The following is a 14,773-nucleotide window of genomic DNA, read 5'->3' on the forward strand; positions in this document are numbered from 1 at the left end:
TAAAGTGATGTGATTTTCTTACCAGTCGAACTCAGTGTTCCCCAAACCTTTGCGACCAAATTCACATAGGCCTTTTCTATACATTTATGAGAAGAGCCAATTTGTGCACAAATGAACCTTCCTGACCATTTTTACTGCCATTTCTGCATCACCTTATATATCTTGAATAGGCAAACTGTGATGACAGTCAGTCTTTAATCAAAACAGACTTGAGAAAGAGTGGTTTAGTTTAGTTTAGTTTAGTTTATTTCGATCAGAAAGAAAAGAATATTCACAGAATAGAAAAAAAACAGAAAACAAAAGATACAGAAGGCTGACCGAAAGGGTTTAGGGCTGAAGCTAACTAGCTTGTTAAATGCCCTGGTGTTTCTTCTATTTAATTGTTTGATTTGAGCAATGGCACATCATCAAAACAATGGCAGCAGAAAGGAAAGAGCATCATTCTGTCTCATGTCTTCATACTGGAACATTGCCGACGTGCAAGTTCAGATAACATTTGTTTGTCATAGAATGAAAACAATAGAAAACTGGAGTTTCTTACATGTTACAATGATAGATATAGGGAACATTTATTGATACATCGGGGAACGTCCAGAAGGCTCTTTGTGCTTCTCTCTCTGGGAAGAGTAAAAGTCTTTCCTACCACATAAACCAGCACATTTGAAGAGATATATTTGATGGGAATGAGCTGTTCTATTTTTTTTTCCCTTTACCAACTTAGTCATTCTATCCACATTACTGATGATTACGTATCAAAAATCCCATTGTGAAAATATTTTGTGAAAGCACCATGTTACACCTGACCTGAATATAGCTTACTTCGTAGAAATACTAAAGAGGTATATTATAAATTTAAAAATACTGATATTATATATGTTTTTTGGTATATCGCCATGCCATCCCTACCCCAAATAATTCAGAAGATGTGAGCATCCAGGTGCTACTACCACTATTATATTCCTAAAGACTTCCCAAGTCCCTGGACTGTGCAGAAGGACAGCATCATATGCTCTGGGCTTTAGGGAAGGTGCTTCACACCTCAGCTTAAGAGAGCGTGTCATAGAATCACTTTCAGCTTTTAGGTTTTAGTGTTTTTATGTCAGTCGAGTCCCCAGAGGGAACGACAGAAAACCACTGAGCCAGGCGACTAAGACCTTACAAGGGCAACTACTATGGACAGCACACAGACAGCCTCTGTGTGTGTGTGTGTGTGTGTGTGTGTGTGTGTGAGAGAGAGAGAGAGTGTGCGAGTGTGTGTGTGTGTGTCTGGCAAAGTTCAGCCTTCGGTCTTCATATAAACAAACCCAACAGAGACGCTATCACCAGAGGCTCTTCTGTGTGTGTGTATGTGGTGTGTGTGTGTGTGTACCTACCTACGTGCATGCTAGTGTGCGTCTGTGTAGCCTAAGATAGTCCAACATGCTTGTGTGTTGTGTTTACTTTCTATTTTGGCCCTGGACTGTGGTGTGTGTGTTTTATCTCAAGTGTGAGTCAGTGTGTCTCCTACCTAATGGCAGGCAGTGGTGTTGTTTGAGAGAGATTCAGGCCAGACACACAAAGGCAAACTTGCCATGCTTTAGAACCATGTGTCTTACTTACCATCCTTTAGAACCATGTATCTTACTTACCATCCTTTAGAACCATGTATTTTACTTACCATCATTTAGAACCATGTATCTTACTTACCATCCTTTAAAACCATGTATCTTACTTCCCATCCTTTAGAACCATGTATCTTACTTACCATCCTTTAGAACCATGTCTTTTACTTACCATCCTTTAGAACCATGTATTTTACTTACCATCCTTTAGAACCATGTATCTTACCATCCTTTAGATTATCATGTATCTTACCATCCTTTAGAACCATGTATTTTACTTACCATCCTTTAGAACCATGTATCTTACCATCCTTCAGAACCATGTATCTTATGGCCCATTTCCCACCGCTGGTATCAGCGCGGCGCTGCCCAGCTCGTCTCGCTTTTTTGTCTCATTCCACCGATCAAAAACCTGACAGCCCAGGTTGAGTCGGGGTTGAGTCGTGCTAGTTTTGGTCCCTGCTTTATTGAGGTTCCAGCGCTGTGGACCCCCGGTACCATACGGTGACGTGAAAACACTGCAGACGACTGATTGGTCAGGCAGAATCGTGTCTACGGTATCTACTGTCAATGCTGGATACCAGTTTAGTGGGGCTTACCTTCTCTTCTGTTATTTCCATCAGTCTTTTGTGTTGCTGCCTTCGCTCTGGTGAAATAAAATCGATCTCCTTGCTCAGCTTTAACATGACGGTGGTTTTCAATTGTTTTGAGAGAGAAAAAGTCCGCTCCTCGGGAAGCCCTTTGTAGTTGTGTGCTACGTCGGCTCCGCTAGGCCGGAGGCGGGGGTTTTAGCGGTCTTGTTTAGCGGTCTTGCCTGGTGAGTTGCCGCCGGGCTAGACGGTAGAGGCTTCCCTTCTCCCCGTAGCGGAACTCACGTCCCCCGCGCAGTGCATGCATGTGAGTTTGACTAACAACAAAGTGATATCCATTCTCCTGGCCGATTGTCACATTTGCCCATGCCATGTACACTGTAGGTCATTTAGAGGCACCAGTATTCCAGTTTAAAAGTTCCGTGTATGGATTTAATTTTAACGTTATACGTTATAGCCTACTTCGGCTTAGGGATAGGCATTTTAAGCAATTTATTATGAACGAGTACGCGCGCGGGGGGGGGGGGGGTCTGTGTGATTACTATGGTAATGACGGAGCAGGGGTAATCTGCTGTGTATGGGGCTGTTCACACATAATGTTTGCATTTTTGCATGGAAAAAGCGCTACCTGGAGCATTTCTTGTGAGGAGAGGAACTGACCGATATTAGGTTAGGTCACGCTAAGCTAACATCTAAAGCCTACCTCAGACAGTATCTCTGATGGTTGGATGGATGGCATTAGCACTTCGGAGCAGACAATAGTGTTGTGAAACACGCGAAGGCTAATTTCCAATACATGTCCAGTGTTTCCCCTACCATTCTATAGGCCTGGTGGGCCCGCCAGGCCAGAAGATAAATTGCTCTCCCCAAAATTTCAATAAACCTTTATGGCATATTATTACAATACAACAATACTGGTGTTGACAGTAATAGAAGGTGCCAAATCATTCAAAACAATAAGCATTTTGCTTTTACGAGCATTGTGCCAGCGTGCAGCGGTGTTCCAAAACGTGTCAACGTGTGTCGTTGCCTGGGAAACGCACATCCCATAATACAACTGTTTGCATCGCATCCCATGATAGTATGATGATACTTGGGATGCCATTGTGAACATAGATGCAAACAGGTTAGCTAAAAGTTCAGCGTCGCCAGCGAGGGCCCCCACCGTTGCGGTCGGGGTACGTTTCTAAATCCCTCCAGGCCTGAAAGATTTTCTAGGGGAAACACTGATGTCCATTATCCAATGTCCAGTATCATCCATTTTACTTTATGATCACGTTACACTAACGTAAATCCATGGATTACAAGGTCCGGTGTTCTGCCAAAAAGTGAAAACTGACCACTGACCAGTGTGATTAACGTTACAGCTGCAGCTAGTGTTAAATCACCATGAAGCGATTGTCTCCCAAAAAGCTATTCTTCGGCGAGTACCCGAACAGCGGAAACGTTACTCAAGTACTGACGTTATGAAGGAGTACTCGAGTACCCGCCCATCCCTACTTCGGCTATGGGCGGAGGGCAGATATGCGGTTGCTATGACGACCAGTTGTGGGCGGAGGTGAGTAAACTTGCTATGGAAACAGAGTCTATATCAAGTAGAGACCAGTAAGACCAGGTAGAGTAGAGCTGTACTGTGCTGTTATATGTGGTGGAAATGAGCCATTACTTACCATCCTTTAGAACCATGTATCTTACTTGCCATCCTTTAGAAGAGGGGTGTCAGTCAAACTCAATTCCATCCTGGGCCACATCAGCCTTATAGTTGTTGTAAATGTAACATGATAGAACCATCTTCAACTGGGCCTCGCCGCTGGAAGAGTGGAGACCCAAACTGGGCTGTGGATCCGTTTTTCGGCGGGTCCTTCGAAACTGTCTTGGCAGGAGGACCCCTCCTGCCAAGACAGTTTTACTTTGTTTCGAACTTAGGATTCTCACATATGCCTAAGTTGCTCCAAGCAATGCTACTGGATGCTGTCCTTTTTTCTCTAAAAAATACCTTTAACTAGGCTTGCCGCGGTAGTCAGTGTTACACGGTGGTAGGGCATACACCTAACCTATTACATAACATACCCTGACCCACCGGTAACACCGTTCATTTTTATGGAGGAAGAAATGAAAGAAAAACTCATGCCAGTTTCAGCGCACGCCGGAGTAAATTACAAGCGCTCCCTCTGGGCTGCAGTGTGGCTGCTGCTGCACTTTTCTTCATCTCTGGTTGGTTAGACCAGCAAGTAACGTTAGTTATACATGTTATGAACACAAATTATGCCCCCCTCAGACTCATACACATGTACGTAAGACCCTTAGATAAGCTTGCGTGTGTGTTCTGTTGTCACTGTGGGCCATCTCTGGAAATATGCTTTTTTTTTACCACAGCTAAAAGTCGATGCTAATTTAGCATCAATGCTAGCGGGAGTCTGCGGGACTCATCCAGCTATCATCATTTAGGGATGCACCGAATCCGATCCACATTTTTTTCACTTCCGATCCGATTCCGATACCTGAATTTGGATATCTGCCGATACCAATATTATTCCGATACCGATATTATTCCGATACCGATATTTTTCTTGAATATACAGTATAGGCAAAGATTTTTTTTTTAAATATACCTTGCAAAAAGCAGACAAAATTAAGAAAATATACAAGGCAAAGAAGGATACTATTATACATGGGCAAATTACGGCCAGTGCTGGAATTGCAACAAAACAAAAAAATCCCCCGATTCCGATCCGATTCGTGAATTGTGTCAGTATCGGCACCCGATACCGATATTGGATCGGATCGGTCCCATCCCTATCATCATTGCCTGCTTATTGCTGCTTCCTGGTAATGTTAATCCCATGTCAGAAAAAGTCTCCAGATTTGTCGCTAACCTTAGTCTCTTTTCAAAGATTGTCTCCAGGAGTGATTTCCCTTGGCAGATTGGGGCAGATGTGATGTTCGTCACGTGGGAGGATGTGGGTGGCTGCGCCAATCATAGCTAAGGGGTACCAAGACGCCTTCAGGGGCGTCCCGGTTGGTTTGATAGATGAAGGTATTTTTTAGAGAAAAAATGGCAACATCCAGTAGTGTTGCTTTGAGCAACTAAGGCATATGTGAGAATCCTCGTTCTCACTCGTACAACCTGGGTGGTAGGACAACCCTAACATTTCGGAGATCCCAGATCCTATTAGGGAGGTTACATTCCAGATCCTATTAGGGAGGTTACATTCCAGATCCTATAGGGAGGTTACATTCCTCAAATGTGCTTCCTGTGCTGAAAAAAGCTTTGAAATCTCTGGTGTAATATCCTTCCTTTCTTTGTCTTTATTTGAATCATCAAAGGATTTTGAGAGCTCTGTAGCACACAGGGAAACTCAGGCAATTTGATCATTTCTCTTAGTAAGGTCAAAACAGAGTTAAACCAAGTCTGCTCAGTATGTTTGCTTATTGCACCTTTGTGATTATAGAGATAGTAGTGTGTGGGGGGGGGGGGACATTTGATTTCTATGTTACTATACAAAAAGGCCCATGTTCAGAAACAGTGCTTCTACAATAAGTTCTTAATTGGAGTGCTACAGATACCGCCTGCTACAGCATGCTACAGCATGCTACAGCTACAGTCTGCTACAGCTACAGCATGCTACAGCCTGCTGCAGCCTGCTACAGCATGCTACAGCTGCAGCATGCTACAGCTACAGCCTGCTACAGCTACAGCCTGCTACAGCTACAGCATGCTACAGCCTGCTAGTTAGTTAGTTAGTTATACTTTATTTCAAATTTCCCCCTGCTACAGCCTGCTACAGCATGCTACAGCTACAGCCTGCAACAGCCTGCTACTGCTACAGCATGCAACAGCTACAGCCTGCTACAGCTACAGCTACAGCCTGCTACAGCTACAGCCTGCTACAGCTAGTCAGCTACAGCCTGCGCTAGAATCAAAACTGGGGCAAAAATGTGGATGGACACAGAAGTACCGTAAATTCCGGACTATAAGGCGCACCGGTGTATAAGCCGCACCTTCAAAGTTGACTATTTTTTTCTTATATAAGCCGCACCGGACTATAAGCCGCGGGTGTTTTAATGGTATTTTTTTTTTATTTTTATTTTTTTTATTGTGTTTTAATGTTTAATTACCATATGTAATGCTCCCATTTATTAACATTTCAACAAAACAACATAACACAACACCACCTGTGTTGTTATTTACAGTGCACACAGTGTCATACAGTGTCATACAGTGTGGTGAAAAGAGGGCAAGAGAGGAAATTAAAACAGAAGTGGCTTTATAGTTATAAAGAGTGCTAAAAAAGAGAGTTTTTTTTTTTTTTTTTTTTTTTTTTTTTTTTTTTTTAAGCCGCACCGTTATATAAGCCGCAGGGGCCAAAAAAGCCCAAAAAACGGGAAAAAAGGTGCGGCTTATAGTCCGGAATTTACGGTAAATGTAAAGAGCCACTTTGCAGATTGTCAGCCAGCTTTGTACAAAATCGGTAGTTTCATGCAAATCAACAACTGTAACTTCCCTCCATCTTGCCTGGACTGAGAGCTCCCTGTTCATTCACAGAACTTCCTGGTCCAAATGATGTCATTAGCGGCACTTATCGCCTATTTTTGTAGGCCTAGCCATATTCTTAACACCTTGTTATCGGACTCTGAAAAGCCTGCAGTAAGAAGGGAAGTACACAGTCGTTGCTATGGAAATGATACACCATCTCGTCTAGTTGCATTGGTGTAAACTGGCAGGTATCAGAATGTTGCAGGCCCGGCGCATTGCAAGTAGCTGCAAGTTTAAACTAGTCTCAATTTAAATCTGGTCAAAACGGCCCATTAGATTTGCCTTTGTGTGTGGTTACTGTTGTTTACATTATTGGAATCAGTCGATAAAAGTTTTTCAAATGTAAAAACTACATAACCTTATACACTTTATTCTGCTTTCATGCCATAATTTGCTACACTGCCTTTCTTAGCACACAGCGGACTGGAGTAGATCTTAAATCCCCCTATGTACTGAATCGAGAATCAATTTTAAATTTGGGAATCGTTTGAAATCGAAATGATACAAAGCTGGTTGAATATCTGTAAAGTGACCCTTTAATATCCTACAACCACGTGTGTGTGTTAGGGCTGCCATTAACTATTCTTTTAATAATCGATTAATCTGTTGATTATTTTCTCAATTAATCGATTAGTTGTTTGGTCTATAAAATGTCAGAAAATGGTAGCAAATGACGATCATTTATTTCCCGAAGTCCAAGATGACACCCTCAAATGTCTTGTTTTGTCCACAACTCAAAGATAATATCAGTTTACTGTCATACAGGAGTAAAGAAACCAGAAAATATTCACATTAAATAAGCTGGAATCAGAGAATTTAGGCCTTTTCTCTTAAAATTGTACTCAAAACGATTAATCGATTATCAAAATAGTTGTCGATTAATTTCCTGTCGATCGACTAATCGGTTAATCGTGGCAGCTCTGGTGTGTGCGCGCGCGTGGGTGTGTGTGTGCATGCATGCATGTGTGCGTGTGTGTGTGTGTGTTCTGGCCTCGGTTCCCTACACTATTTGTGGCTTATTTTTCTCCCCACCGTCTGTCATCCTGCAGAGAACGCAGAGCCCTCGGAGCTGAAGCAGTTCTTCGATCTGAACTACTCCCACATCTACTATGTGTTCTTTGAGAACTTTGTCACCATTGAGGTCAGCCTCAAGCAGAAAGGTAAGTTAATGTATCATTGGCCGTCATCGGTCGAACTGACAAATAAGGTGAGGCCTGGTTATCCTTAAACAGGAAGGACAGGTATAAAGCATGGCAACAACATGACACTCGGCTCACGGCAGTCTGTGTTACAGGTCATAAGTCTCAGAGGGAAGAGCTGGACTCCATCCTCTTCATCTTTGAGGTACACAACTGTTGTTACTATAATGCGCATGTAAATCAACAATTCACTTGCGGTAGCTGCCACCCTTATAAGTGACTTACAGGTGGGGATCTGATAGGGATGGGATCAGGGGCGGTTCTAGGCCTTACCAAAAATAGTCTCAGCCCACCCAAAAAAATTTTTTTTTTTTTTTTTTTTTTTTTTTTCTCCCCTCTCCAAATCCATGGTGGTCATTAGTAGCAGTTTCTGTTAAAATTATCTTTATTTATTATTTATTTTTGCTTTAAAACTATTTTTTAATTTTCTGCTTAAAGTTCATGAAAAAAAGTGCCATTCTTGTTTTTTCCCACAATCATTTCATAATACCATTTGTAATGCCACCGTTGTAGTGCTGTTGTTCAAAATTAAAGTACATTTTCTCAGATTTATTGGTGTCTTTCTAGTCACACAATTTTCAGTGTTTCCCATACACTGATCTATTTGTGGTGATACACCCTACATAGATTTTGACCCCCACAAATACTGCCACATATTAATTTCAACTAGTTGACTGCAAACTCCTGCTTTAGTGCTTACAGTATATTATTATCTTGTCGGAATATTATTCCAGCCAATAAGTTAGGAAGTTCCCTTTTATTTAATTTTACTTTTGTTTTGCCTACAAAGCAAAATGTTACTTTACTTGAAACTCCCCTGAAGTGATTTTGGAATTATATATGCAAGCATAATTCTACCATATAGTAACCTGTATGCAGAATATATATATAGTATATATAGGGAAACAATTATTTTTTCATCGCTGTAAAACCACAGAACGGTAATGAAGATATTGATGGGTGTAGTTCTTCATAGATCTAGTCTCTTCATTTTGATCTCAAAGTGCGCCAGTTTGATCCATTTTTACTTGAAACTGTAAAAAAAATCTTCCGGGGGGGCATGCCGGAATATGGAATTTTTTTCAATAATCTTGATGACTAAAAGGCTAAAAGTAATCTCATGTGTAAGAAATTACTGTTCTACATTGAGGAAGTTTGGAGTAAAATTTTAAATAATTAACTCAGTGGTTTTGGGTTTATTTAGCTTCAAGAGCGCATTTTTGTTCTTGTGTGACCCTCAACACAGGCTTTGAGAAACCCGGGCCATACTTATGCTTAAATTAACCCACTCATATTCTGGTTTATTTCAAGAAAAACATTTTGGCTAGTGGAAATTCTAATTGGCTGGTAACTTTAAAATCTATCAGCCATATTGGCAGGTGGTCAAAAAAGTTAATTTCAAGCCCTGTAGGAAGAGCAGGTGGTGACATAGGAGTGAGTGAGAAAAGGATCAAATATTGGTGGTTAACTCATTCTCTGCCAGGGTCATTTCGGTCTGTGTACTCCCAGTGCCAGGATTTTGAGCATATTTCCTGATCTTCCAGGACCCACAGAATATTCTGTGCTAGGAATACAATTACACAACATATCTCACAATAAAGCAGAGACTCTCTTCTTACCCCTTGTAAAAAACTGAAACTCTACCATGTTTCCTTGTTTAGTTACAAGCAGTGGAAGTTAGCTTGTTTTCACTAAAAATGCCCTCCTTGGAACAGAAATATGAGAAAAAGAGGTTTTTAGTGAAGGACACCGTTTAAAGCAGAACTCTCTTTTGAGCCTTTTATTTTTTGCCTCAGTGACACATCAGACACATTATACAGTATTTGTTTTCCCAAATAAATAAATAAAAAATAAGAGAATGTATTTGAGGGAGCTGTGTCGGTCCATCCCGCCCAGTGAGCGGCTACAGAGAGAGAGAGAGAGAGAGTCTGGCCCCTGGGGTTTCTTGACAGATGAGGCTTGGCCGCAGTATTTATCAAAGTATGATAAATATGTGCACAAAATCAAATAAATAATTTACTTTTACAGTTGCCATGTGGATTTTTAGCTTAGCTTGATAAAAGCATAAACAAATGGAACGAACCCTTATGTGGTCACACTCACACACTCTCTCTCTCACACACACACACACACACACACACACACACACACACACACACACACATGATTAACGAGTGCTGTCACGTTACCTCTCATAACTAACGTTGGCACAGAAGATCACACAATAGCTACGTTAGTTCTGTAAACTTTGAAATGTTTATGTGACACATGTTTCGCCTTGGTTGCTGGGGACGGGTGTGTGACGCGGTTTGACGCATTTGACGTATCCATGTGATTCCCCCTCCCTTGAGTGTGACAGAGCTCTCCCTTGAGAGGGAGAGCTGGCAAGAGGAAACGTGAAGCGAGTCATGCCGGCGGCATAAGTTATAAACAATGCGTGACAATTATACTCGAATGTTGTGTGTGTGATCATTTCATCTCAAACGCGATACAAAAAATAGGCTACTTTTTACCATCGTCATCGCTCTCTCCAAGTGGCACCCATTTCTCCTCCTCCGATTCATCTGTGTCAGACGGATCAGAACGCTGTGAAGGGGAGCCTTCGTCGCCCATGGCGCTCCGTCGTGGAGCAACAACAAAAACGCCGGCGTCTTCCTCGCCATCGTCGCCATCCGAAAACTCTGGGTCGGACTCTGTTTCGACCACAGGCTCCACCCATAAATACTAAACTAGCGGGTTCCTTTTATCAGTTTGACCTGAAACAATGTCACAGGCTGGGAAAGTGTCTGATGTAATGTAAACAGCCAAAACATGAAAGTACGTCCGAGTACGTCTTTGGCACAGAACGCCATTGTTAAAAGTACGTCCGGGTACGTCTTTGGCAGAGAATGAGTTAAGACTGAATAATGACATCACAACTGTTAATTTAAAATGAATTATTCCTCTAAATCTGGCTTCAAATGCCCCACATTTTTTGAGCAGCGCCTTTCGGCCCCCAGCCCTCGGCCCTCAGCAAAATGTGGCCCTTGGTGAAAAGTATTTGGGGACCTCTGACGTATACTGTAGTAACACCATGAAACTTTGCAAGGCCGAATTTATTAACTTTCTATGCCCCCGAGCCAAAAGGGGGTGTGTCATTGGCCGTGGCCAATCGCAAAAGGTGCTTACATTGACTTCCACATGGATTCACGTAACGCCACAAAACGTTGTAGATAAGCAGGTCATGAGCCAACTTAGAACTGATTAACTTTCCACACCCACTGGCCGAAAGGGGGTGTGGTAATGCGTGTGTTAAATCGCAAAAAGGTGCCTAAGGGCCTGTGTCCACCTAGCTTCTTTTTCCGACGTTAAAAGCTGGGAGTGCGCTGGGGAACGCTGATCCCAGCGCACAATATACAAGGAAGCAGTCTGCAAGTAACGTTAGTTCAGCTTGTTAGCTGACAGCTAGCAAGCTAACAACACAGGTAGGCTACGCTATTAAAAGCAGTAAGCACAACACTCACCAGAAATATTAAGTGTCTAGCCGATCTGCTCCCACAATTGAGCTGTTCTGTCTCTGTTGCGATAGTTTTTCCATATGATTAGTTACCAGAAAAGGAGCAGCCGACACCAGCGTCTTTCTGAAAAGTTAAAATATTTTCAGCTGGAAGCGCTGGGAGTCGGCGCACAAAAACGCCGAAAAAAGACGCTGGGCGCTCTGCACTTTCTCTACACGTCCGTGTGCGCTCGCATACGCTCTCCTCCCATTGGAAACAATTGAAAATAGACGCTGGACCTGAGGAAAAGACGCCAGGTGGACACAGGCCCTAACTCCCACATGCATTCACGTAAAACCACGAAACTAGGGATGCACGATATATCAGCAATCATATCGGTATCAGCCGATGTTAGTCATTTTTTAACATATCGGCATCGGTCCAATGTTACAATGTTAATATCGGTTATCGGTATTAGCCAAAATTTTCACATTGAGAGGAAACAATGAGGTAAATCTATGATTTATGGGCTTTTCCCAATGTTTGGAAATTCCAAATTCATAGTGTTTACATGTGTTTTTCAGTATGTACAAAATTTTATTATCATAGAAATGTGTTTTTGTACAGATCATATCAACATCTGTAAATATCGGTTATTGGCCATAACAGCAATGTTAATATCGGTTATCGGTATCGGCCAACATTTTCATATCGGTGCATCCCTACACAAAACTAGTTATGGAATATTATTTGAATATTTCTATTTTGGTTGACATGACCCCTAACATTACCATTCAGTTCAACTGGATTTAACAATATTTTGCATGTGCAAGCGGCGAGCCATATCGTGATCTATATCAATGCAGAAAGAAATCTTGATGATTATTGTTCGTGATAAAGATTTTAGCCATACCACAGAGCCCTATCAAGCGTACCTCAAGAAGGCTGAATACTTGTTACACTGTTTGTATGATTGAGTGTCATCCTAAAAATATTTATTTTATCTTTGACTATTTAACAGTATTTTTTACCGGATTTGATATCTCCAATGCAAATTACACCGATGTGTTGTCAATGTCTTTGATTCTTTACAAGACTACTGCAGTGTGCAATTTGTCAAATTAGCAAACATTTTGCTGATGTTTGCTCAAAAGTATAACCCTTTGTGTTGAATCGGACCTGTAAATCTAAACACACACACACACACACACACACACACACACACACACACACACACACACACACACACACACACACACACACACAAAACCACTATGCTACAGTATATTCATTTGTATTTATATTTTTGCCCAATTTCTCAAACTTTTTCTCTCCAGAAAATCCTCCAGCTCCTACCAGAGAGAATCCAGAGCCGATGGCAGTTCCACAGCATCGGTAACACGCACGCACGCACGCACGCACGCACGCACGCACGCACGCACGCACGCACGCACGTTACAGCTGATGTCCATCTCATACGCTCATACATACCCATACTGGATCCAGTTGAGCCAGTTTCAGACCCTACAGACGCTCATATTTCGTCTAACGGCAGAGAACAACCAGCACCAAAAGTGAAGAATTTTATTTATTTATTTTTTATTTAACCTTTATTTAGACAGGCAGACAGAATGCACAACACGAGTCCCTGCTCACTTACGGCTGGGCAATATATTCATATTATGCATATTGTGATATGAGACTACAGACTAGTTATTGTCTTAGCTTTTGGATATCGTAATATCGGGATTTGGCATAAGTGTTGTCTTTTCAAGGTGTGAAAGTCTGCATTACCAGACGGTTTTAGATGTTCTATTATTTGCCTTTACCCACTTAGTCATTATCAGTGTTGGGACTAACGCGTTATTAAGTAACGCGTTACAGTAACTAAGTTACCTTTTGCGGTAACGAGTACTGTAACGAATTACTTCATCAGTAGCGTAACGTACTTACAATTATTGCGGTTTAAACAGGCTCGTTACTCGTTACTTCACTTTTTCTTAAGTCGAACTGCACCGACATTTGCGCGTGAGCCCCTTAATCACTGTGAGTATTTCCAGGTAAAACGATTCTGTGCGGGATCTACAGCAGCGAGGGTAGAGAGGAAAATGCCTGGAGTCTGACGGCGGTCTGATGAGGAAGTAATCGTGCGGCACTTCTATACTTTCTGTTACTGGACCAAATTCTGATAGTGAAACGGGTCATTTTGCACGAGCTGTGTTGTGTACGGTAGCGGTGTTCACTTCACACCGTTCGGGCAGCTCTGCGAGTCAGCAGCATGGAGCCCTCTCCTCCTCGCTCCTCGCTCCTCTCCCAGGCTGTCTGTCACCAGTGCCCTGCTGCACCAGGCAAGCACTCGTCTCTCCCTCACAGATTCCCCTCGCGTTGGAGGGTGTTCACGGTGTGTTTCGCGTTGTTTGGTCATGAAATGGAAAAAAACATGCCTGCAAGTCTGCTGCCTTTTGGAGATGAACTGCTATTAAAGGCAGCCGCGATGAGCGGCTGCTTTGGGGCTCTGCTCTGTCCCTATCAATAGTCCCTATCAATAGTCCCTATCAATAGTCCCTATCTGCAGCGCTGGGCTCTGCTGCTCACTGTCACTCCGCTGTTACAAAGGGTTGGTTACCCTTTGTAACAGCGGAGTGACTGATACAGTTGTTAATTATACACTGCCAAAAGTGTACTGGCTACTTTTTGAAGGCTTGTTTTGAAGGCAACAATAAATATGCCTCAATGCCTAAATGTTGTGTTTTCTTGTTCCACTACTTTTCGTCGTAGTGATAATGGGTACAATGGTCAAATTTGACAGTTGTCTTGTCCCACACTGTGCTACAGTACAGCAACCCTAGCCTGGGTAAACCCAGCCTCCACGTGACCTGCTCTCAGACCCTGCTCTCAGTAGTGACTGAGAGCAGGGTCTGAGAGCAGGCTACAGCAACCCCAAAATAATGTGTGTGCATTAATAAGATTAATAATAATTAAAAAGTTACTTTCCTAGTAACTAGTTACCTGGAAAGTAATGAGTAACTTAAAGTAACTAAGTTACTTTTCCGAGCAGTAACTAGTAACTGTATCTAAGTTACTAATTTAAAGTAACTTGCCCAACACTGGTCATTATATCCATATTACTGACGATTATTTATTAAAAATCTCATTGTGTACATATTTTGTGAAAGCACCAATAGTCAGGGAAGGAAACCCTGTCTTTGCATTTTATTTTGATCACAAAAAAAGTGCTTGAAAAAGTGCTTGTGGCTTTTGTGACTTACAACTTGACATTTAGCTCACTTCATAGAATTGTGTATCACCATTCAGTCTAAAAATACAGAGATATGATTTTTGGTCCATATTGCCCAGCCCTACCCTGAAT

At 42.1% G+C, this 14,773-nt stretch overlaps 1 protein-coding gene across 1 annotated transcript in view; it reads left to right on the plus strand.

Moving 5' to 3' along the window:
• ralgapa1 (Ral GTPase activating protein catalytic subunit alpha 1) overlaps positions 1-14,773 on the plus strand; it is a gene marked incomplete at its 5' end in the record, with an annotated part of 190,681 nt that overhangs the window by 1,893 nt on the left and 174,015 nt on the right. The window contains 3 exons of the mRNA XM_083633920.1: positions 7,778-7,888; positions 8,023-8,072; positions 12,741-12,798. Of these exons, the coding sequence (XP_083490046.1) occupies positions 7,778-7,888; positions 8,023-8,072; positions 12,741-12,798 (219 nt within the window). The remainder of the gene's footprint in view (positions 1-7,777; positions 7,889-8,022; positions 8,073-12,740; positions 12,799-14,773) is intronic.

This window comes from Poromitra crassiceps, assembly GCF_964638095.1.
Source record: "Poromitra crassiceps genome assembly, chromosome: 3".
Taxonomy (NCBI): Eukaryota; Metazoa; Chordata; class Actinopteri; order Beryciformes; family Melamphaidae; genus Poromitra; species Poromitra crassiceps.